The 26,110-nt window shown below is 44.5% G+C and overlaps 1 protein-coding gene and 1 pseudogene across 1 annotated transcript; both read right to left on the bottom strand.

Annotated features, from left to right (window-relative positions):
- The window catches only part of LOC125088918 (zinc finger protein 107-like), a 166,738-nt pseudogene that overhangs the window by 92,471 nt on the left and 48,157 nt on the right, over window positions 1-26,110 (bottom strand).
- On the bottom strand, window positions 16,845-20,732 carry LOC125088917 (KRAB domain-containing protein 5-like). The gene is made up of 4 exons (XM_047710545.1): window positions 20,718-20,732; window positions 18,218-18,343; window positions 18,051-18,054; window positions 16,845-16,951 (listed from the first exon to the last, which is right to left on the bottom strand). Exons 1-4 carry the CDS (start codon window positions 20,730-20,732, stop codon window positions 16,845-16,847), a joined length of 252 nt encoding a protein of 83 aa, XP_047566501.1.

Raw genomic sequence — 26,110 nt, forward strand, 5'->3', positions numbered from 1 at the left:
GCCCGGTGGGGCCGGAGCGGGGCCCCGCGATCCCCCAGGCCGTCCGAGTGGGACGTGCGGATTTGTTCTCCTGTGGAGAACGGGAGGCCCCGAGATCAGGGCCTTTTTGAGCTTTGGATTTTATTTTGAAACTGTATTTAATGCTTTTCTTTGGAAGGGGGAGGGGCGGGGAGAGAGCGGTCCCAGGCATCCCTCTGTGCAAAGGACTCACAATTCGTGTATCAGAGATGAAGTGTGAGGCGGCGGAGGAAGGATCTAGAGGAGGAAGGAGTGAGGTCAGAGAGGGCGTGGGGGACCCCAAACATCCCGCACTAACGTGGGACTCTCCGGGCCGCTCTTCAAGAGTCTCTGGGCCCCAGTGCCTGCCCTTCACACGGCCAGGCCGGTTCCTTTGGTCTCAAAGCCTCAGAGAGTGGGGAGGCGGGCCTTGAGGACAAGGCCTGGAGGCAGAGAGGTCCGGGCACCCGGGGCCAGGGGCTGCCTCTGTGGGAAGGAAAGAAGACAGCTAAGAGGAAGCCCTTTCTCACCCCAGCACCACCAGACCAGAGCCCAAGGTTCAAGTGCCTCAGGCCCGGTTCCCTCTATTCTTCCTGATTGCGAACTGGATTGTATTGCATTTTTTGCAATTCAAGGTTGGAGTCGCATGACCTTGGAGATCCACCATTCCCTTCCCCTTGAGCCCTTCCACGGACAGGTAGTGACATGGGAAACTGACTCGATCTCGCTCAGCCGGGTAGGAACAGTACAAACTACAATAAAAAAGCTCAACTCCCGATTCAGTGTTGTTTGCCCTACACCCCATGGCCCCCCAATCTCTGGTCACTTATTAAGATGCCGGTTCCCAGGGCACCTGGGTGGCTCAGTGGGTTAAAGCCTCTGCTTTCCGCTCAGGTCATGATCTCAGGGTCCTGGCATCGAGCCCCGCATCGGGCTCTCTGCTCCGCGGGGGAGCCTGCTTCCTCCTCTCTGCCTACTTGTGATCTCTGTCAAATAAATAAATAAAATCTTTAAAAAAAAAAATGTTCCCATGGGGCCTGCCCAAGGATGGAACTGCTGGGTGCCACAGGCCCTTAGAGCACAGTCCCAGATTCCAGGTTGGCGGGGGGGGGGGGGGGGGGGGGGGGGGGGGGGATATATGGATGGATATGATGGCAAAAACGTGCCCACCTCCCTGGGAGCCCTGTCCTCCAGGGCAGCTCTGGCTGCCGAGGGCTTCAGCTCCAGGGTTCGGGCAGCGGCCTCCTCCGTCAGAAGCCCAGGAGCAGGGCTGACCTGCGAACCCGTCCCCTGGCCTCCCCAGGGAGGCAGGGGCTCTGGCTGTTTCTGTTCAGGTGTCCCAGGAACTCAGGAAATACTGCATCAGCTGTCCCTTGGCTGAGAAGTGAATTCCCAGCATATGAACCTCTAGGGGGTTTGAGTCAGTGTTAAAAGCTTGAGAACAGGGATTACGCACATTACGCACGACACCGGGCTGGGCACTGCCATTCTTTTATCTTCCTTCATGCATGTCCTTTTCGGGCCCAGAAGGAGTATTTTGCCACTTTGGCTACTCTGCCTGTTCCCAAACCGGATGTAGTCAGGGGAGACCTATCATGGTCCCCCACGCCCACTGCCTGGACCAAAGTTCAAATAAGCCAGGAGAGAGCTCGTCAGGAAAGGCTTTTCCTCTGGACAGGCAGGGACAGAGGCCTTGAGAACACAGGAATGAGGGTCTTCATTGAAGAGGCAACCCCCAAGCCCTCTAGGGGGTTCTCAAAGTGTGGCCATCGGACCAGTAGCATCATCAGGAACCTATTAGAAATGGAAATCCTTGAGCCCCATCTCCATGCATTAGAAACTGGGGCGGCACCCAGCAATCTTTGGATAAGCCCTCCAAAGATCTCCAAGCAGGGGTGGGCTCAGAGCTACCACGGGGGATTCCTGCTTTGACTGTCCCTAAGTTCTCTTGGGTTGGGGGTCGGGGCTGGGTGGTCCTCCTCCTTGCCTTGGGCGTCTGACATGAACAGGTGAAGTTTCTTCATACATCTGTTGTTAACGGTATGCTTGTTGTGATGGCCAATATGTAAACGTGACTCTGAATCCATATTTATAGGCTATGTGAGTGACACTACTTGAACACCAATACGTGTATTTATGAAATTATTTGCTTCCGTTATTTTTTAATTTCAGCCTAGGACGCCTGGATGGGCTCAGTTAAGCGTCTGCCTTCAGCTCAGGTCATGATCTCGGGGCCCTGGATGGAGTCCCGCTTCGGGCTCCCTGCTCATCGAGGGGTCTGCTTCTCCCTCTCCCTTTACCCCTCCCTTCTCCCCTCCTCTGGGTTTGTCTCAAACAAAATCTTTTAATAAATAAAAAGGGGCACCTGGGCGGCTCAGTGGGTTAAGCCTCTGCCTTCGGCTCAGGTCATGATCTCAGGATCCTCGGATTGAGCCCCACACTGGGCTCTCTGCTCAGCGGGGGAGTCCCCCTCTCTCTGCCTACTTGTGATTTGTCTGTCAAATAAATAAAATCTTAATAAATAAATAAATAAAAATTTCAGCCTAGGGCGCCTGTGTGGCTCAGTCAGTGAACCACCAACCTGCCTTTGGCTCGGGTCATGACCCCAGGGTCCTGGGATTGAGGCCCATGTAAGGCTCCCCACTCAGCAAGGAGTCTTCTCCCTCTGTACCTCCCCCTGCTCATACTCTCTCAAAAAATAAAATCTTAAAAAAAATCAGGGTGCTTGGGTGGGTCAGTTGGTCAAGCAACTACCTTCAGCTCAGGTCATGGTTCCAGGGTCCTGGGATTGAACCCCACATTGGGCTCCCCCTGCTCTGGGGGGAGCCTACCTTTCCCTCTGCCTGCCGCTCCCTTGCTTATACTCTGTCATATAAATAAAATCTTAAAAAAAAAAAAAATCAGGGCGCCTGGGTGTTCAGTGGGTTAAGCCTCTGCCTTCGGCTCAGGTCATGATCCCAGAGTCCTGGGATCGAGTCCCACATTGGCTTCTCTGCTCATCAGGGAGCCTGCTTCCTCCTCTCTCTCTCTCTCTCTGCCTGCCTCTCTGCCTGCTTGTGATCTCTCTGTCAAATAAATAAATAAAATCTTAAAAAAAAAAATCAGCATGTTTTCTAAGGGGTATGTTGAATAAATTATTTAGATCCAGAAAAGAAAAGAAAAACAAACAAAAAGTGACAACTGCTGACGGTCTATTGCAAGCCAGCTTGGACAGAAGGGAGTGAATGCTCTGGGGTATAGGGGAGAAGTGTTCTAAAGACCTAACCGTGAGTATTATTTCTGAAAAGATTTTTAAAAATTACCTGAAGACATAAAGCAGAAATAAAGGAATCAACATTTGCAATTTCCAAATACAAAGAATTTTAGGAGAAAAAGATGACACAGCCTCCGACCTTAGAGGCAAGGCTTACCTGAGACTCAGCCATTCCTTCTGCCACCACGTCCTCCAGATTTCTTTCTCACGAGCTATTGGTGGAGAAACCACAGCTGCTACACGATCTTTAACCTTTAAAGCCCCCCACAGAGACTCCCTGCCTAAAAACTGACCGCCTGCAGGCCGGACTTTAAAATGCAAAGAAGTCCCAGATTCCCGATGCTTTCTGTCAGGAGCTATTCAGAAACCGTGAGCTCCTACTGGGAGACCAATCCCTGCCTTTTCCTTCCCCCACTTTCTGGGGGTCTCCCCAGCCCACAGGCACCCACAAATTCAGCTTTAGCATCAGAACCGAGTGCTGCACGGACCTGAGCCTCCCAGACTCACGGAGCAGAGACCCTCACCTGTTCCTGAGCCAAAGCCCACTCTCCACTCCTAAAATAACCCGACCCCTCGTGCTTAACCCTGGCCTGAGAATCACCTGGAGCCGCTAATTAACACAACACTGTTGTTTCCACCCAAACCGATCGGCAGAATCTGAGGCAGAGGGCACTAGAGATGATTGTTTTTTGAAACTCCACATGTGATCCTAATTGGAACCATTTGGGGAGGTGACAAGGCAACGCCTGGGAACCAAGGCTCCGATTCTTATCCTGATTTAGAGCCGTGCCTTCTCCACCATTCCGAGTTTCTGGAGACTGACACATTCTCCTTCCTGCTACACAGAGGAAGACACCCTTACAAATGAGCTTTCCCTTATTAAGGCAAATATCTTTGACAAAAGTAAACATACTCAGTTTCAGGACTTTTCTTTTCTTCCTTCTTTAAAGTAACAGCCTAAAAGAATCCTTAGGGCAAAGAGACGTATTTTGGGCTGGGAAATGCTCCCCTTCGGTTGGTAAATGTTTTTTGTAACTGCCAGTTTTCAAAGTGAATGTACTTTTCACGCTCCCATCAATGACATATGCGAATTCTAATTTTGACATTTTCACTGAGTTTTGGTGTCATCCGTTTTAAGCCATTCTAGAAAATATTGAGTGGTTTCTGACTGTCAAATATGAAATGGTCTTACTCTAGTTGTCCTGATGATTGAAACTGAAACCGATTGAAAGCATAAAGTTGGGGCACCTGGGTAGCCGCTCAGTGGCTTAAGCCTCTGCCTTCACTCAGGTCACTATCTGAGGGTCCTGAGATCGAGCCCCGCATCAGGCTTTCTTCTCAGCAGGGCGCCTGCTTCCTCCTCTCTCTCTCTCTCTCTGCCTCTCTGAGATCTCTCTCTGTCAAATAAATAAATAAAATCTTAAAAAAAAAAAGCATAAAGTTGAACAAACACTGTGTGGGCTGGGCGCCTGGGTGGCTCAGTGCCTTAAGCGTCTGCCTTCGGCTCAGGTCATGATCTCAGGGTCCTGGGATGGAGCCCCGCATCGGGCTCTCTGCTCAGTGGGGAGCCTGCTTCCTCCTCTCTCTCTCTCTGCCTGCCTCTCTGCCTACTTGTGATCTCTGTCAAATAAATTCATAAAATCTTAAAAAGAAAAACAAAAAATTGTGTGGGCTGACGGCTCAGTCGGTTAAGCATCTGCCTTTAGCTTAGATCGGGATCTCAGGGTCTTCGGATTCAGTCCTGGGTCAGGCTGCCTGCTGCTCCCTCTGCCCCTCTCCCTGCTCGTGCTGTCTCTCAAATAAATAAAATCTTAAAAAAGAAAAGTTTAACGAAAATCAAAAGGTACATCAAACATCAGGTGCTTGATAACCTTTTTCTCTCTTCCCAAACCTCCCCTGTGATCTTCTCAGCCCTTTGTTTCAGGAATTTAGCTCTATCCTGACAACATAATGAACACAGCTGGACACACACACACACACACACACACACACACACAATTCCTGTCGAAACCGGCTAGATCCTGTATGTCCCTGCAAAACCACAGCCCCTGCCTCTGAGTCAGCTTGCACTTTCGAAGGCCCTGACCTCCTTTGCTGCCTCATTTGCTGGCAAAGCAATAAAGCTACCGTTCCTGGTTAAACCCGGCTCTGTCTTCACATTCTGTTCTGCATCTGAAGCATGGAGGTCAGTCTTCGACAACAAAATGAATGTGTAGGAGAGGAAAACATTTTTGTCTCTTAATTCTTTAGCTCATCTAACAATTAAGCTGTACTAAGATCCATGAGAGCAAAAATAATTTAAGTTTGGGAAACTCAAAGATACACGAGGCTCAAAGACAGGGGCTTGATGCTACCAGACCAGCATGACTTAAAGAGAAAGGCACGGGGATTTAGAATTTCTAAAAGGGGGAAGTCCTTCACAGGAAAAAAGAAAGCGCCCCGTGTTGCTGATGAGGGAACAGAAGGCAATCTGAGGACAAAGCAGAAGCTGACACCCCTTACTGCCCCCGCCACCACCACCATGGGATGCTTGTGACATTCCTCGGGCACTCCTGGCTGCCCTAAAGGAAAAACAAAGAGTTAATTTAGGTAGATCACCCAGGCGCCCCCCAAGAAAGAATTCTTGAGACGTCTTTGGTGCAAAAAAGGTGGTTTTGTTAAAGTAGGGGGACAGGACCCAAGGGCAGAAGGAGCTGCCCTGGGGCTGTGACGGGTGACTAAATATATGCTTTCAAGTCAGGCTGGGGTTTGGGACAGCACCAGCCTCCAGGGTATTATGGAAACAAGTCTTCTTCTCCAAACAACTCTTCCTCTCCCTCTACCCGAGCCCCCCTTCACATGCTCACTCTCTAAAATAAATAGGGGTGCCTGGGTGGCTCAGTGGGTTAAGCCGCTGCCTTTGGCTCAGGTCATGATCTCAGGGTCCTGGGATCGAGTCCCACATCGGGCTCTCTGTTCAGCGGGGAGCCTGCTTCCTTCTCTCTCTCTCTCTCTCTGCCTGCCTGTCTACTTGTGATCTCTGTCAAATAAACAAATAAAAGCTTTAAAAAAATTAATTTTTAAAATGTTTAATAAATAAATAAAGCCTTGATCATGAGCCTCTTCAGATGTATATTGGTGGGCCCTATTCTTGGAGGATGATTGCTAACACATCTGGGGGCGGGGGGAGGGAGGAAGATGAAGTTTCCAAGGGAATTTTCATATGTTAACGTAGATTCACAGGATCCTGGGAGGCTGGGGTAATGTTATTGCAAGTTTGCCTTTTGCCCTCAGCCAAGTATCAACATTGAGGCAGCTGAGCTCCCAGAAGGTCACACTACCCACTTCAAGGACTTGTCAATGGGCTATAGGCAGAGAGGAAATTTAAATTTTTTTCTTTTGCCTTTGTTTCCCACAACAATGTCGTTATGCTAAGTGAAGTAAATGAATCACAGAGACAGATACCCTGATTTCACTTATGTGACTAACCTAAAGTAGTGAAAGAGGAGGAAGAAGGAAGGAAGGAAAGGGAGGAGGGTAGGAAGAAAAAAAGGAGCAGGAACGTGTAGTTGGTGGGGCTTGGAATAGAGACACAGGTGGCAGTGGCTGTTTTACAGGAAATGAGCTTCTGTTTTGCAAGATGAGAAATTCCAGAGGTTGGTTTTACAACAACATAAATACACTTCACACTACAGTTTAAAATGGTTAAAATGGGGGCGCCTGGGTGGCTCAGTCGTTAGTTAAGCGTCTGCCTTTGGCTCAGGTCACGATCCAGGGTCCCAGGATCAAGCCCTGCATTGGGCTCCCTGCACGTCGGGAAGCCTGCTTCTCCCTCTCCCTCTCCCCCTGCTGTGTTTCCTCTTTGTCTCTCTCTCTCTCTCTCTCTCTCTCTCTGTCAAATAAATAAATAAAAACTTTTAAAAAATAAAAACAATTAATTAAGATTGTGGAACCTATCATACAAAAGGAAGCATTGTTATGGAACTGTAAAACAAGAATGAGAGAAATCTTAACCCCACAAATTTCTGAATAAATTATACATATTTTATTGTAAAAGATCCTTTTATATAGCTGTAGTTTTTAAATTTTTTTTAGGGATTTTATTTATTTATTTGAGAGAGAGGTTGAGAGAGAGAAAAAGAGAGAGCACACACACATGCACAAGCAGAGAGAGGGGCAGAAGGAGAGACAAAGTAGACTGGCCGCTGAGCAGGGAGCCTGATGCAGGGCTCAGGATGAGGACCTGAGGCAAAGGCAGATGCTTAACCCACTGAGCCACCTACGTGCCCCTAGAGCTGTAGTTTTTTATTTTTATTATTATTTTTTAAGATTTTATTTATTTGACAGACAGAGATCACGGGTAGGCAGAAAGGCAGGCTGAGAAAGAGGGGGAAGCAGGCTCCCTGCTGAGCAGAAAGCCGGACACGGGGCTTGATCCCAGGACCCTGGGATCATGACCTGAGCGGAAGGCAGAGGCTTTAACCCACTGAGCCACCCAGTCGCCCCACATCTGGGGGTTTTGATTATGCAAGTAACAGCCACACTTCCCAGAAACTCGTCACGGAGTGATCACATAGGGGACACTCTCACAGCAAATTCATATAAACAAGCCAAAATTATAAAATGGTAGTTGTTAAGAAATATGGTAATAATGCATGCTTTACTGTAGGTTGGACAATGTTCTAAGCTCCCCTATGGTGTCAATTATATGATGTAAAAAATTTATATATGACATAAGTTGATACACTACTTTACCATTTAGGAATTAGAGAACACAGAGTTGAAATTTCTTTTTTTTTTTTTAATATTTTATTTATTTATTTGAGAGAGAGACAGTGAGAGAGAGTATGAGCGAGGAGAAGGTCAGAGAGAGAAGTGGACTCCCCATGGAGCTGGGAGCCCGATGTGGGACTCCATCCCGGGACTCCAGGATCATGACCTGAGCCGAAAGCAGTCGCCCAACCAACTGAGCCACCCAGGCGCCCCAGAGTTGAAATTTCTAATGTTAGTTCATAAAAAACAAAATTCTTTTTAAAGATTTTATTTATTTATTTGACAGAGAAAGAAAGAGAGAAAGCGAGAGAGAGAGAGTGAGCAGGAGTGGGGGTTTGGGGTGGCAGGCAGAGGGAGAAGGAGGCTCCCCACTGAGCTGGGAGCCTGAAGCAGGTCTAGATCCCAGGACCCTGGGATCATGACCTGAGTCAAAGGCAGATACTTCACCAACTGAGCTACCCTGGTGCCCTAAGAAAAAAAAAGATTTTGAAGGGAAATACACTGTAAAAAGGTGTATTTTAGGGAGGTGCCTTGTGCTCCAATGAAATTACTGAGTGGGATTTTGTAAGATGCTGTTTGAGGCTTCTATAAGACCGGAAAGCATAAAGTAGAAGATAGGCTATATCTGTCTCCAGTGTTTACAATTTTCCTAAATGTAATATTCTGACAGCTCCCCTTACCTATTTCTGTCATGAGGCAAAAATGGAATTTTAAAAATGGCTTCACACACATCCCTCAGAAATAGGCACAGATTTCTCCAGGTCCCCGAACGCAATGGATACACAGCTATATCATGCAGGCCCTCCCAGGCCATGGAAAGGTCTTTGCCCTTGCTGTGAATATGATGGAAGACAAGGGGAGCAGAAAAAGAGGATCCTTAGAGGATGTGGGAGCGTGGGGAGTGTTAGATAGGACTGTTGCCGTGTGATAGCAAGGGAAATTAACTTAATCTTATAGAAAATTATTTTCATTCAACAAAGTTTCCTAAACCACGTGTTAAGGTCGGGTTTCTTCCTTAATTTTTGGACCTAAGCTGCGTCATCTGCTTCATTCTTTCCCACTTATCTGCACGTAAAGCTACTGTCTCCTTTCTCTTACTATCCCAGCCCCCTTCTTCGGCTCCAAAAAGGCAACCAGCTCTGGCTTAGAAGTATAGCAAAACTTACTTACTTATTTATAAAGATTTTATTTATTCATTTGAGAGAGAGAGATAGCGGGAGCGAGCATGAGCGGCAGGGAGCTGGAGAAGCAGGCTCCTGGCTGAGCAAGAAGCCCCATGTGGGGCTCAATCCCAGAACCCCAGGATCACAACCCAAGCCAAAGGCAGTTGCTTAATGGACTGAGCTACCCAGGCACCCTAAGACCCATTTATTTAAAAGAAAAAAAAAAAAAAAAGAATATGGATTTTGCTGGAGAGTCTCTAATTTTTAATCCAGTGTTATCCTCAGTAGAGAAAACATTGTAGAATTCTAGAAAATTATTTCCCAAAATACTGTCTTCTGACAGCCCCTTTAGAATACATAGGAGGGATTTCCGGGGTAACTGGGTGGCTCAGTGGGTTAAAGCCTTTGCCTTCGGCTGCGGTCATGATCCCAGGGTCCTGGGATAGAGCCAAGCATTGGGCTCTCCGCTCAGTAAGGAGCCTGCTTCCCTTCCTCTCTCTCTCTTTGCCTGCCTCTCTGCCTACTTGTGATCTGTCTGTCAAATAAATAAATAAAATCTTAAAAAAAAAAAAAAATAGAATACCTAGGAGGGATTTCCAAAGTTCAGATCTTGAGCTCCACTTCAAGTACGATGGAAACAAAAACAAAGGGTGGGAAATGGAGTTTAAGTTTGCTCACTGCTGAGCAGAGAGCCTGATGTGGGGCTCGATGCCAGGACCCTGAGATCATGACCTGAGCCGAAGGCAGAGGCTTTAACCCACTGAGCCACCCAGGCACCCTGGGAGCAGTATCATTTTATACAATGGCATTTCTAGAATTACCACTCCTCTACAGTAAATGATGATGTTAGCTTAAGGAAGGTGAAGCTAAAGGTAGAGATGAAACACCATGAGGATTTTTTTCTCTGCACCTATAAACCCTTAATTATATCCCTTCCTGCAGGGATCTGAATTCCCGTCGAGCAAAGAAGAATCTTTGAAGACAGAGTCTCTACAGGAAGGAACAAAACCCTGAGTGGAGTTTGGGAAACCTGGAAGGAAGCTATCCTCACCCGTGAAGAGTAGGTGTCCATAGTTCCCTAACATCACGTCCCTGCATGTCAGCAGTCCCAGAAATAAGGAACACATTGACCAAGTGGTGATGGGTAGGGTTAAAATTTGCCGAAGATGAAAGCAGGAGGGGTGCCTGGGTGGCTCAGTGGGTTAAGCCTCTGCCTTCGGCTCAGGTCATGATCTCAGGGTCCTGGGATCGAGCCCGGCATCAGGCTCTGCTCAGCGGGGAGACTGCTTCCCCCACTCTCTCTGCTGCCTGCCTCTCTGCCTGCTTGTGATCTCTCTCTGTCAAATAAATAAATAAAATCTTAAAAAAAAAAAAAGGAAGGTAGGAGAACTGTTTCTGGAGAAGGTGTTTTCCCTACTTTATGCAATAAGATCATTTTCAACACAGTAATATTCTACAATGTAATCTCTAGCTCTGAAGTTAGAGGATGGCATAGGACCTCCAAAGACTAAATATTGTACGTTTCTTCTCCATATATTATAAAATAATGGTATCAACCCAAGCGTATACATTTTAGAGTTAATGTCACACAAAGTTGTGTATATTTATTAGAAGGAAATGTTGATAGTTTAGAAGTGAACTTATAAAATTCTACTGTGAAATCTAATTTCACAATAGGGAATCAGAGACCTTATTAAAAATGTCAATTCTGGTGCTTGCTTCGGCAGCACATATACTAAAAAATGTCAATTTGGAAAAAAAAAAACATCAATTCTGATTCAGGATTCTGGAATGGGATCTGAGTCTGCTTTTCTAACAAGCCATTAATAAGAATCTCCTCCTGGGGCGCGTGGGTAGCTCAGTCATCGAGCCCGGCGGGAAGCTGCTTCTCCCTCTCCTACTCCCCACGCTTGTGTTCTCATGTCTCTCTGTCAAATAAATAAAGTCTCATAAATAAATGTCTCTTTGTCAAAAAAAATAAATCAAATATATATTTTTTAAAGATTTTATTTATTTGACAGAGAGAGACACAGCAAGAGAGGGAACACAAGCAGGGGGAGTGGGAGAGGGAGAAGCAGGCTTCCTGAAGAGGAGCGAGCCCCATGCGGGGCTGGATTCCAGTACTCTGGATCATGACCAGAGCCAAAGGCAGATGCTTAATGACTGAGCCACCCAGGCGCCCCAATAAATAGAATCTTAAAAAAAAAAAAAAAAGTCAGATCAACGTTATGAAATCAATAAAGCCCCTTGAAATCATCTGCCTGGTACCTTGCTATCAGTGTTCGCAAGAGCCTTAGTACCAGGTGAATCAATTAAGCTCGCTTTCTGGCAGGCTTAAGAACCTGGAACTATTTTGGGGACTCCAGAAGACATAACCCACATCTATAGATGTTGCAGGTGAATGTGATGGTGGGTATTTGGTCTGGCTTCTTAAACTTACAAGGCTCTAAAAATTCATTCTGAGGGCCACCTGGCTGGCTCAGTTGGAAGAGCATCTGACTCTCGATCTTGGGGTCATGGGTTTGAGCCCCACATTGGGTTTATACCCCAAAAAATTACCAAAAGATTACCCCCCAAACCCCAAAACAAAGCAAAAAGAACACTTAAAAAATACAAATTCAATCTGAAATTCCTTAGAAAGGGTTCCAGCAAAGCAGATTTCAATGAAACTTTAAAGTCAGTCACTATTCATCCCGAACTTACATAATTAGGCCAGGCTTGTTAAACATGGGCTATTTTATAAACAAATAGTCTTGATTCAGTATGTTTGTTTAAAAGGAGGTTAACTTTAGGGGCACCTGGGTGGCTCAGTGGGTTAAGCCGCTGCTTTCAGCTCATGATCTCAGGGGCCGGGGATCGAATCCCACATCGGGCTCTCTGCTCCACAGGGAGCCTGTTTCCTCCTCTCTCTCTCTCTCTGCCTGCCTCTCTGCCTACTTGTGATCTCTCTCTGTCAAATAAATAAAAATTAAAAAAAAATTCTATTTTCATAGCATACTTTTATGGATCTCAGATTCCAGTTATGATGAACTATTTTTAAATGTTGTTTGCCTATAAAACTAGCTGGATCCTGAATTCTTCTGGTTTCCTCTGGTATCTGCCTTTGACCTGCCATCACTGAGAACCGAAACTTCCCTTTGTTCCTGCAAACTGAAGCTAGATGACTCCAGGTCAACTTCAGAGAAACTGCCAAATGGCCCGTGTTCACACAGTCTTCTTGCCTCTTGCTCTTCGGACCACTCAGAAGGCTCATGGAGATTTTCCGGCGGCAGACCAGGAACGTCTCTCAGGTTGCCACTGCCTGCCCTCCATCTGAAGATGCTTGAAGCCCAACATCTCCATCTTCCGCCGGCAGCATTCAGGATTCTGACATTGAGTTTATCATTCTCTCAACCATTACCTGTGCTTTATTCATGCAATTTCTTGATACACTCAGAAATCCAAGTGAGAAAAGCTGTCTTACAAAATAAGATGACTTGGGGGGCCTGGGTGGCTCAGTTGGTTAGGCATCTGCCTTTGGCTCAGGTCATGATCCCAGGGATCGAGTACCGCATTGGCTCCTGCTCAGTGGGAAGCCTGCTGCTCCCCATGCTTGTGTGCTTACTCTCTCTGACAAATAAACAAAATCCTAAATTTTTTTTTTAATTTAAAAGAAATTAGAAAAGAACTCAAAGACCTGAATGAATATTTGCATATTTATGCCCATTTCAGCTTTACACACAAGAGCCCAAAATAGGTACAATCAACTCAAATGCCTATGCATAGTTAAAGGGATAAAGAAAGCATATAGCATATACATATCACGAAACATTTCTTAGCCTTGGGAAGGATACAGACATTATGACGTGATACAACTTGGATAAACCCTGAGGACATTGTGTCAAGTGAAAGAAATGAGTCACAAAGAGACAGATTCTGTAGGAATCCACTTACGTGAGTCATCTAAGGTGATGAAACTCATAAAAAATTAAAATGGTGCCTGCCGGGGACTTAGGGTAGAGGGAAAGGAGGAAGTGTTTTTTTTTTGTGTGTTTTTTGTTTTTTTTTTTTAAGATTTTATTTATTTATTTGACAGAGAGAGAGAGATCACAAGTAGGCAGAGAGGCAGTCAGAGAGAGAGAGGAGGAAGCAGGCTCCCCAGTGAGCAGAGAGCCCGATGCAGGCCTCGATCCCAGGACCCTGGGACCATGACCTGAGCCGAAGGCAGAGGCTTTAACCCACTGAGCCACCCAGGCAACCAGGAAGTGTTTTTTTTTTTTTTTTAACAGGTATTAAGTTTTACTCCTGCGAGAAGAGAAAGTAACAGAACTTGTTTGCACAGTAATGTGAAAGGTTAAGTAATTACTGTTTGCACAATAATTCAAAATGTTCAGTCCACGATACTTGGATGGTAAATTTTATGCCATTTTTAAACCACAATTAAAATAAAAAAATATGGGGGCGCCTGGGTGGCTCCGTGGGTTAAGCCTCTGCCTTCAGCTCAGGTCATGATCTCAGGATCCTGGGATCAAGCCCCGCATCAGGCTCCCTGCTCAGCAAGCAGCCTGCTCCCCCCCTTTCTCTGCCTGCCTCTCTGCCTGCTTGTGATCTCTGTCAAATAAATAAATAAAATCTTAAAAAAAAATAAAAAAATATGTGAAGAGAATAAATAGATGATGAAATAGATTTAGTTTTTATGACTACTCACTTAGGCAGGACAAAGCAACCATTGACCATTAACCAAAAATAGAAATAAAGAAGTTATGAGAAAAGTCAGAGTGATGTTCCTACATAAAATGACACAGAGAGGGGTGCCTGGGTGGCTCAGTGGGTTAAAGCCTCTGCCTTTAGCTCAGGTCATGATCCCTGGGTCCTGGGATCGAGTCCTGAATCAGGCTCTCTGCACAGCAGGGAGCATGCTTCCCTCACTCTCTCTGCCTGCCTTTCTGCCTACTTGTGATCTCTGTCAAATAAATAAATAAAATCTTTTTTTAAAAAATGACACAGAGAATTTTGTTTGCAATAGAATCATGGCTAATATATACTTGAATTAAACCCCAGATCTCTTTAAAAATAACGAGTTGAAAATTTTGATCCAAAATCATAATATGTTGGTAAAAATCTAAAGCATGGTTGACTAATATCATGGATCCTACCAAAAATTGGAAATACAGAGTTATAAATGCAAAAACAAGAGAAAACTCACCATCTCAATTCTGAATACATCATAGATGTACTATTAAAAAAGATTTCTTGGGGTGCCTGGGTGGCTCAGAGGGTTAAGCCTCTGCCTTCGGCTCAGGTCATGATCTCAGGGTCTTGGGATCAAGCTCCGCATGGGGCTCTCTGCTCAGCAGGGAGCCTGCTTCCTCCTCTCTCTGCCTGCCTCTCTGCCTACTTGTGATCTCTGTCTGTCAAATAAATAAATAAAATCTTTAAAAATAAATAAATAAAAATTAAAAAAAAATAAAAAAGATTTCTTCTGGGGCACCTGGGTGGCTCAGTGGGTTAAAGCCTCTGCCTTCGGCTCAAGTCATGATCCCAGGGTCCTGGGATTGAGCCCGGCATCAGGCTCTCAGCTCGGTGGGAAGCCTGTTTCCCCTTCTCTCTCCACTGGCCTCTCTGCCTACTTGTGATTTCTCACTGTCAGATAAATAAATAAAATCTTAAAAAAAAAGATTTCTCCCACATAACTGGAAGTCTTAACCATGACTGTAAAATCATAGGGCACAAACATTTCAAATCATGATCTGTATTGTAGGGCAGGAACTTTTCACAGTAAAGGCAACAGTTTGAAATAAAAACTTTTGACCAAGCATTTAAAAGACACTGGAGAGTGGGGTGCCTGGGTGGCTCAATCGTTAAGCTTCTGTGATTGGCTCAGGTCCTGATCCCAGGGTTCTGGGATTCAGCCCCATGTCTGACTCCCTGCTCAGCGGGAAGCCTGCTTCTCCCTCTCCCACTTCCCCTGCTTGTGTTCCCTCTTTCCCTGTGTCTTTCTGTGTCAAATAAATAAATAAAAAATCTTAGAAAATAGTAAATAAAAATAAAAGACATTGGAGAAATTTATCATACTATTATTATAGCATTCCCATTCTTACACAATAAGATTTTTAAGCCATCCTGTAGAAGAATTTAAAAAAAAAAACCCACAAACAAAAAACTCTTCATTTGTAAATAAAGGAAGAAATGAAAGTTGTAAAAATGTTGAGCACCACTAATACATAAAATAAACATCTGGGATTAAGTTATACCATGACTCAGTTACATGGTGAGAGACATGTATGAAAAACCTAGTAACGGGGCGCCTGGGTGGCTCAGTGGGTTAAAGCCTCTGCCTTCGGCTCGGGTCATGATCCCAGGGTCCTGGGATCGAGCCCCACATTGGGCTCTCTGCTCTGCGGGGGGCCTGCTTCCTCCTCTTTCTCTGCCTGCCTCTCTGCCTGCTTGTGATCTGTCTGTCAAATAAATAAATAAAATCTTAAAAAAAAAAACCTAGTAACTTTTTACTAAAGTAAATTTAAATTTGTAAGCTAGATATTTTAATAAATACAGGTACCTACTATTACTTGCTACATAATATGTGCACATTCGAGCATTTCCTATCAAAACTTTTCAATCTAAAAGGACACCTAAGTTTGACATATATCCAATCAGAAAATGAAAACATATGGGACTCAGGCTCAGTTCCCTTTGTATTAAACAACACAGAATTATTATTTTTTTAAAGATTTTATTTATTTGAGAGAGAGTGAGCGAGCACAAGCAGGGGGAGCAGCAGAAGGAGAAACAGGCTCCCCCTGTGCAGGGAGCCAATGCGGGACTGGATCCCATGACCCTGGGATCACGACCTGAGCTGAGGGCAGACACTTTACTGCCTGAGTCACCCAGGCGCCCCAATAAAAAAAGGACATTTTTGTAGTGAAATGAAGTATTAGAATTTCTCATTTTAGGGAGGTGGCTTGTTTTTGGTTGGAAACAACGTGTCTCAATTTTGTACCGTTAAGCTTTAAGCCTCTCAAAAATTGGAGATCAAATACAGAAAACATGGGGCACCTGGGTGGCTCAGTGGGTTAAAGCCTCTGCCTTCCGCTCAGATCATGATCCCAGGGTCCTGGGATTGAGCCCCGCATTGGGCTCTCTGCTCAGCAGGGAGCCTGCTTCCCCTCTCTCTCTGCCTGCCTCTCTGCCTCCTTGTGATCTCTGTCAAATAAATAAACAAAATCTTAAAAAAAACAAAAAACAAAAAACAAAACCAGAAAACATGTGATGTCTGTTTCCAGTGTTCTGGCATTTTTGCACCAAACCCCAATACACCCAGTATTCCCCTCACACACTTTGGACATGAGGCATAAATAGAACTTAGAAACAGCTTCTCAGACAGATCCTCAGAAATAGGCACAGATTTCCCTGGGGCCCCAAGAACAAGGGAAAAGCACTGAGATCACTGTGACCCTCACAGACCAAGGGGAGGCCCTGAACCCTCCCTGTGGATCTGACGGACCATCACTGGAGCTAAAGGAAGATCCTTAGAGAATGGAAGACCAAGAGATAATGTTGGATAGCAGATGTCGCTCTGTGATAGCAAAAGAAAGAAACCTAGACTTCTCAATCTTGTTTCCATTCAACGAGAACAAATCACACGTAAAGGTCCAGCTTTCTCCTTGAACTTCAGACCTCACCTCCATTTTGTGCTTCAATCATTTGCACCTACCTGGGTGTGTGGCTACGCTCTCCTTTCTCTTCACTTCCCAGGGCTCCTTCTTTTGCTCCAAAAAGGTGACCAAATCTGGCTTTGACACAAGACCTACTTATTTAAAATAATAATAATAAGAAGAATATGAGTATTGTTGGAGATTCTAATTTTTTTAAGATTTTATTTATTCATTTGATAGAGATCACAAGTAGGCAGAGAAGCAGGTGGAAAGAGGAGGAAGCAGGCTGCCCGCGGAGCAGAGAGCCTGATGTGGGGCTCGATCCCAGGATCCTGAGATCATGACCTGAGCCAAAGGCAGAGGCTTTAACCCACTGAGCCACCCAGGCACCCAGATTCTAATTTTCAATCCAGTTTTGCACTCAGTAGAGAAAAGAGGACATTGTAGTATTCTGGAAAATGATTTCCCAAACTTTGTTGCACAACAGCTCCTTTAGAACTCAAAGGAGAGTTTTCTAATCTTCAGATTTTTTTTTAAAGATTTTATTTATTTATTTGACAGACAGAGATCACAAGTAGGCAGAGAGGCAAGCAGAGAGAGAGAGAGAGAGAGAGGAGGAAGCAGGCTCCCTGCTGAGCAGAGAGCCCGATGCGGGACTCCCAGGACCCTGAGATCATGACCCGAGCTGAAAGCAGAGGCTTAACCCACTGAGCCACCCAGGCGCCCCTAATATTCAGATCTTAAGCCAAGTATTACTGATACAATAACAAGGGACTGAAATTAGAATTTAGGATGTGCGCAATACCATTTAATGTCACTCAATGTTTAGAACTATCACTCATCTACAGTAATGATGATGGTATCTTAAGGAAGGGGAAGCTAAAACTGAAAATGAAGCGTCATGAATAGTTTTAGCTCAATGCCTACAGAGCCCAACTTCTTTCCCTTACGGTAGGGATCTGAATTCTATGCATGCAAAAAAGAATCTCCCAAGAGACCTCCTTCCAGGAAGGAACAAAACCCTGAGTGTGGGTTTGGAACAGTGTCCCATGAAGTGAATGAGGCTAAAACCGTCACCGGTAACTCACCACCCAAGAAGGAGCGTGGATTTCATTGCTACAACACGGGACACGTTTAGGCTTGTTCCTAAGCACACATGTGTTTGTGCCTCCCTTATACCCATCACTATGAATGATGACAAAACTTCCCTTCCAGATTTTCATCCTAACCCTAAATAAAAGGAAGTCATACACCCCTGCCTGCTCTTGGATCACAGCTTTGGAGGTTATTCCCCTGATTTCTTTATTTGCTGCAGATTCAGTTTCCTTTGAATGAGAACTACACCTTGTGTACCCTCTACCTGTAACTCATCATGGAGTGAACTCATGTTAGTTCAGCTACAGGACCTTATCCTCGACCAAGAAGAGGAGATGTCCGTAGTTCTCCAACATCACATCCCTGTACATTTCCCGCTGCATGTGGGTCAGGCGTCCCCACTCCTTCAGAGAGAATTCTATGGCCACATCCCTGAATGTCAGCTGACCCTGCAGTAAATACCACAGTCAAGTGGCCACCGGCAGACCTCAAAATTTTACCCAAGGTGTAATGAAGGAGTTAGGACAAATGGTTCTGGCTGAGGTGAGTTTCCTGCTTTTTCCAGTAAGATAATTTTTAACACAGTAATCTGCTTCTATTTATTCTCTAAAGCTGAGGTAACGAGGTGGCGTATGAACCACAGAAACACTTTAAATACTCTGTATTTCTTCAAAGAATTTGGAAAATGAAGGATTCAATGGAGGCATACACATGTTTGAGTACTGTATTTGTGTCATACAGTGTAAGTTGTGTATTTTTTTAAAAAAGATTTTATTTATTTGGGCACCTGGGTGACTCAGTCATTAAGCATCTGCCTTTGGCTCAGATCATGATTCCAGGGTCCTGGGATAGAGCCGGGCATTGGGCTCCCTGCTCAATGGGAAGCCTGCTTCTCCCTCTCCCACTCCCCCACTTAGGTTCCCTCTCTCGCTGTGTCTGTCAAATAAATAAATAAAATCTTAAAAAAAAAAAAAAGGAACAAAAAAACCCTAGTGGATTTATAGATATTTCAAACCCCATAAATAGAGCACCTTGGGGTGCCTGGGTGGCTCAGTGGGTTAAAGCTTCTGCCTTCGGCTCAGGTCATGATCCCAAGGTCCTGGGATCGAACTGCACATTGGGCTCTCTGCTCAGCAGGGAGCCTGCTTCCTCCTCTCTCTCTCTCTCTGCCTGTCTCTCTGCCTACTTGTGATCTCTGTCAAATAAATAAATAAAATCTTTAAAAAAAATTTAAAAAATAAATAGAGTATCTTTTTTTTTCTTTCTTTCTTTCTAGAGACGAAGGCTCTGATTCTTTTTCCACACCTTTCTTAGCTATTCTGGGCTACATATCCATTTTGCTTATTTGTACATTTTCCTAATCCTAGTGTACTGCTGATAAAGCATTCAGATGGGACCCACATATGAACTGTTTTCCTTGACTGATATCCCAGAAGCTGAGCCCTTCCACTATAGAAATCGTGGATTTAATGCCTTCTCCTGTGAATCTGTCAAAAAGAACATTTCTTGGGGCACCTGGGTGGCTCAGTTGGTTAAGCAACTGCCTTTGGCTTGAGTCATAATCCCAGGATCCTGGGATTTCGCCCTGCATCAGGCTTCTGCTCAGTGGGGATCCTGCTTCTCCCTCTGCCAACTGCTCTCTCTGCTTGTGCTCTCTGTCAAATGAATAAATAAAATCTTTAAAAAAACAGAGAAAGAGGGGCGCCTGGGTGGCTCAGTGGGTTAAAGCCTCTGCCTTCAGCTCAGGTCGTGATCCCGGGGTCCTGGGATCGAGCCCCGCGTCGGGCTCTCTGCTCAGCGGGGAGCCTGCTTCCTCTCCCTCTCCCTCTGTCTGCCTCTCTGCCTCTCTGCCTACTTGTGATCTCTGTCTGTCAAATAAATAAAAAATAAATAAAATCTTTTAAAAAAATTAAATTAAATTAAAAAATAGAGAGAGGGGACACTTCTCAAAGTTTCAGGACAGTAATTCAAAGTGACAAATGTTCATGTCTATTTGGAAACTAGGTTGGAGAAAACGAAGAGAACTTCTGGAATATAGCAAAGAAGTATTCTAAAGAGCTAAACTTCAGTATCATTTTAAAAAAATAGTTTGAGAAAGAGAGAGAGTGCATGAGCAGGGGAGGGGGAGGGAGAAGCAGACTCCCCATTGAGCAAGAGTCTGATGTGGGGCTCCATTCCAGGACCCTGAGATCATGACCTGTGCCCAAGGCAGATGCTTAATCAGCTGAACCAACCAGGTGCCCTCTTTTTTTTTTTTTTTAAGATTTTATTTATTTATCAGAGAGAGAGGGAGAGAGAGCGAGCACAGGCAGACAGAATGGCAGGCAGAGGCAGAGGCAGAGGGAGAAGCAGGCTCCCTGCCGAGCAAGGAGCCCGATGTGGGACTCGATCCCAGGACACTGGGATCATGACCTGAGCCGAAGGTAGCTGCTTAACCAACTGAGCCACGCAGGCGTCCCCAACCAGGTGCCTTCTCAAAAGATTTTTTTTTTTTAAAGATTTTATTTATTTATTTGACAGACAGAGATCACAAGTAGGCAGAGAGGCAGGCAGAAAGAGAGAGGAGGAAGCAGGCTCCCTGCTCAGCAGAGAGCCAGATGTGGGGCTCGATCCCAGGACCCTGGGATCATGACCTGAGCCGAAGGCAGAGGCTTTAACCCACTGAGCCACCCAGGCGCCCCTCAAAAGATTTTTAAGAGTAGGTGAAAACACTCATAAGACAGGAATATCAGAACTAGAGAAATAAACCTTTGCAATTTTTAAATGCATGGAATTTCAGGAGGAAAAGATGACACAGTTTCTAATCAGGGATACAAGGCTTACCTGAGAATCGGCCATTTCATCCTCTTCCTCCTTGTTCTCTAGCTTTCCTTCTCTGGAGACCCTTGTGGTGAAATCACAGCTGGATTGATCATAAGCATTTGCCTTTAACAAAGACTCTCTTCACCTGTTACCTACTCCTCTCTAGGCAGGACACTGAAATAAAAAAAAAGTCCTACATCCTATTTTTTTGTGTGTCAGGAGCTATTCAAAGACCCTGAGCTTCTTCAAGAAGACCAATCCCTCCGTTTCTCCTTCCCTGTTGTCAGGGAGCCTCCCCGCCAACAGACACCCACACATTCTACTACAGCATAAGAACTCTATGCTGCATGGTCTTGACCCTTCTAGATTCATGTAGGGGAGACCCTGTTACCTCTCCTTGGACCACAGCCAGCATTCAATTCTAATAAGTTGCTGAGGGGCTCTCATGCTTAACTATGGCACTAAGAATCACCTGAAACACATGATTAAAAGAACACTGTTGTTCTTACTGAGACCTATTGACAAAATCTGTGGTGGAGGGCTCAAGTGATAAAATTAGAAACTTCACATGTTATTCTAATGGACAGCCTGGGCTCAGAACCACTTAACTAAGGATTCTTGAGCTTTAATGTGCATATAAATTATTACTTGTTCCAGACCTCCCCTGAAGAAACTGTGATGCTTCAGGATTGGAGAGTGGGTCCATGAACTGGCATCATAGAAGCTTCCACCTTGTCCTGATATAGGACCACATGGACCCAGAATCAGTATCACTAAGCTAGCAAAAAATGACACAGCACACCTAAACTGCATATACGCACCATCGTGTCTCAACATAAATTCTCTTGGTTCCCAGAGAAGACCACCAATCACCATCGTGAAACATCACAGTCTTTGCTGATCCTCTGAAGTTTACAGAATGGTAGAGAAGGTAGTGATATCTTGTTACTCAAACCCAAGTTCAGGGGCTCCATGCTTAAAAGCCAATACTTGAGAGACAAGTGTTGGTAATGCTAACCTTAAAAATAGACAGTGCTAATTATTTTACCAGCAAAAGATTGGTTTATTCAGGAATAAAAAAGAATAGCAATCCAGGAAAAACAACTTGTAGTAAAACTGTAGGTACCCCTGGGGAACAAAAAAGAACAAATTATTTTAAAAAGGATAAAAAGTATATGTTGGGAAGTTGTGATGAACTAAAAGTCCTTTGGAGTAACTTGAACTTCAACGTGTGGTAGCTTCTCATTGGATCTTTTGCCCAGGGTGATTGTCTCTTTTAGTAACTAGGGACAAGCTTTAGTCCATGTAAGGCCAAATCCATCTCTTATTTTTTCTTAAGATTTTATTTCAAGCAATCTCTTCACCATATGTGGAGCTCAAACTTACAACCCTGAGATGAAGAGTTGCATGCTTCACTGGTTCAGTCTACCAGGAGTCCCAGGTCCATCTCTTATTAATGGGTCTGCAATTGACTAGGACGGCATCAAAACGTCCAGACTCTATGTAAGTGAGGTTTCCCGTTACTAAGTCTCACATTCTACCCTTTTGATCAGATCTTTTTTTGAAGGCATCACTGATCAACAGTCAAGTTCTTTATAATTAATTTAGTGGTTTTGTCTCTCAGTGCCGGGAGGGACCATGCCTGTTTGTCATGTCTCATGTCAGAGCGAAAGTGCATAGCAGTTCAAAGACACTTAAGCTACATTTAAAAGAGAGGGAAGTTTAGAAGGGAAAAACCCTCAGGTACTTTCCATCTGAAGTTTATATCTTCTCACTATTGTGAGTGTTGGGCCAGCATCATCTTATTGGACACGTCCTTTCTGCAAAAGATTGATAAACGACAAATACAGCATGATAATTCCAAACTGTACATTGGTTCTCTAAGTCTGAAAGCAGCTAACTGAAAATATTCATTGTCACTTATCTGGACTTAGGGAAGAAATGTTTCTCTCTGTGAAGGCAAAACCAATATGCCTCCTGGAAGTCACCTCTTAAGTTGACTAGGAGGCAAACATGTGTAACACTATGAGAGGGCACTGAATCAAATAACCTAGCGTATTTTGAAACATAGCATACATGTGTAAACATGAAGCAATAGTTGATGACATCTTTGCAAGAAGTGCAAAGCTTCAAAGATATTTAAGAAATGTATTGGGATCTCAAAATAATTGTTGAGAAACATACGTGCTATCCATAATATTCTAAAAAGCGTTAAATTCAGAAACCATGCATTTGGTGAAACTCCAGAGTTGGTAATAGTTTGATAAAGAAAATCTCTGTGAAGTCTGGAACATCTAAACCTTCAGAAATGTGGACAGGATCATAATGTGACTCTTTCTGGAAAGGTCATAACCAAGGTTTTGTTAAGAGATTGGGAAGTGCAGATAAAGGACGTTTTCTTTCCACAGAAGAGATAAAAGAAGCAACAGTGAGAAAAGGTATACAGGTCTGGTCTGGAAATCTTGGGAAAGCTGTGTCCCCAGATGTTATCTGTTTCAATTCTGGGAAGTCTTCGCCTTCAGAGCACCAGATGGTGTGCAGGTCCAGTCAGGATTTGGCCCTTTTTACATGTGTCATGTGATCCAAGAGTCTATTTCCTGGAGTTTGACAGCACAAGATTGTTAAAGGGGACCCCATGACTATTTCCTCAGGGATCTTAACTAAGAGGCAGTGGCAGGAATGGCCCTGAGGCCAGGGGGATGTTGCCAAGCCATATGGTCCAGTTAACCGCTATAATACCCTATGGGGAAATGGTCTCCATGTTTTTGGTTGAGCACTCTGAGCGCATTCCTTTCCTGATCATGTACAATGAGAAAAAAGGAAGTCGATTATTAGAGTGTCTGAGGGTAGGGGAATTTTTTAGATTTTCTTTTAAAGTCTCAAGACTAGGGCACCTGGGTGGCTCAGTGGTTAAAGCCTCTGCCTTCGGCTCAGGTCATGATCCCAGGGTCCTGGGATCGAGCCTCACATCGGGCTCTCTGCTCAGCAGGAAGCCTGCCTCCTCCTCCTCTCTCTCTGCCTGCCTCTCTGCCTACTTGTGATCTGTCAAATAAATAAAAAAAATCTTTAAAAAAATAAAAATAAAAGTCTCAAGACTAAGTCAACCTCTTCTTTTGAAACCCAGCCACATGCCTAAGATAAAACACAGAGTACTGTGCCATGCCGCCAGGGCAGACAGCAGGGACGGAGACCGGGTGAAGGCAGGGATCTGAAGGAAGCCTTGGACACAGAGGGGAGATTGTTTGCTCCTCTGTGAGGGCTTCCTGAGCAGTGGCAGGGGCAAACTCCCCTCCCTGGGAAGAGAGTGAGCCAATGCCATTTTCATCCCTCCCATCCACAGGGATGGACTTTAATAAGGGTGCAGTGTGCACAGTGCAGTGCCCCCTGCAGGTGCCTTTATAAAATAGGGCAAGTATGATAGACAGCCAGAGCAACAACAGGTCAGTCTCCTAGAATACCAGGACAAACCCCCACAGGCACCAGGAATACTGATCATAGAGTCCTGCAAAGTTTCGACTCTAGTCGAAGGACAGGAACAGGACAGGCACAGGCTTCTCTAACATACAAAACACGGAGACCTAGACAAAATGCCAAGACAGAGAAATTCATTCCAAAAGAAGCAAGAAGAAGAGATCATGGCCAGGGAGCTAATCAAAAGCAGATGTAGGTAATATGACTGAACCAGAATTTAAAACAACAATCATAAAGATACTAGCTGGGCTTGAGAAAAACACAAAAGAAACCAGAGAGACCCTTACTGCAGAGATAAAACACCTAGAATCTAGTCAGGCCAAAAAAACAAAAACAAAAACAAAAACAAAAACAAAACCTATAACAGAGATGTAAAACCAAACGGATGTAATGGCCACAGGATGGAAGAAGCAGAAGAATGAATAAGTGATACGGAAAATAAAATTATTATGGAAAACAATGAGCCTGAAAAGAACAGGGAATGAAAAATGTTAGATCATGAATATAGACTTAGGAAACTCAGCAACTCCATAAAGCATAATAACATTTGTATCATAGGAGTCCCAGAAGAAGAGAGGGGAAATGGGGCTATCCTCAAAACCCCACAGTCAGGTAAATAATAAGCAAATATAATACCTTATATTGAAAGATACACATTCAAAGATATTTTGAGTATCTTTGCATTCTTTTAGGAAAAACTATTTTATTACAGATTGGACTTTATCTACTGGTACCATTAGTACAACATAATTTTATGGCTAATTATGTAACAATTATAAAAGTATTCATTGTATAGTGATAATTTATTATTTATTACTACAATAGATTATCTAATTCACAATTTCACCTGCAATGTGACTGGCTCATAATTGTACATGACACCCTGTGAGGCATGAAAATATAAATGACTGACATGGAGGAAAACAGACTACATTTTTTCATGAGATGAGGAAGTTCTGTGACTCCTCCAGGATACAGAGAAGGACCTGGATACATAGTGGTCATCATTCAAGAGAATAAAGGGACTGGCAGGTGGAAAACATGCACTGATTCAGGTTGAGTCGTTCACTTCCTTCCCCATAGTCTAATGAAAAAGAGAAAAAAAAATTTCTATGACGGCAGACACGGTATAAAAAGTTACAAAAGTGCTCTTGAGGACATGAATGCTTGGGGTCGTAGCTGTCCTCCCAGGGGAGGATCTAGGTGTGATATTGCTCCTGTGAAGGTGTTGGCTCCTAGAGTTGTGTTTACACAGAATGACAACCTTAATGAGTCCTACTAAACACAAAACATCTGCGATACATCTGTATGGTGCATAGAGTAAGTCTATGTGAGCCTCACAAGGTATAACAGTGTTTATGATGTATGTGTCATTCTTCCTGTCACACATATAAATACAAAGTGTGGTATTTACAAGCTCACATAGGATCCGGCAGAGGACACTGGAGGGGCCAGTGGAACATGGGACTGTAACTTAATGCTTTGCCCACCTGGAGATCCTGGGACTGATGGTGATGGCTTGGAAGACAGTCAAGGGGCCATTGTTGCCAATGGACACACCTCTGGACAGTCTGTGAGCCTAGAAAATAAGTATCTATCCAAAATCATGGAGAGAATGTTTCCAACCAAAGGACTGCCAAGATGTCTGAGATTCCACTAGAAGGAACGATCAACACTTTGCTACATTTAGGTGACTGAGAGAAAAAAACCTCTCAAACTGCCCTGATTCCCCTGTAGTACGGGAATGATGGCATAAGAGGTAGAACTCTGGGAGATTTCCAGGGAAAATCTGGACCAAGAAGATCATTCCCACTGTCAGAGTCTCAGCTGCCATTTTCCAGGGTACAATATTTATGTTTAAAAAAGAGAAATCGGGGCGCCTGGGTGGCTCAGTGGGTTAAGCCGCTGCCTTCGGCTCAGGTCATGATCTCGGAGTCCTGGGA

Source organism: Lutra lutra, chromosome 17 (genome assembly GCF_902655055.1).
Source record: "Lutra lutra chromosome 17, mLutLut1.2, whole genome shotgun sequence".
Classification (NCBI taxonomy): Eukaryota; Metazoa; Chordata; class Mammalia; order Carnivora; family Mustelidae; genus Lutra; species Lutra lutra.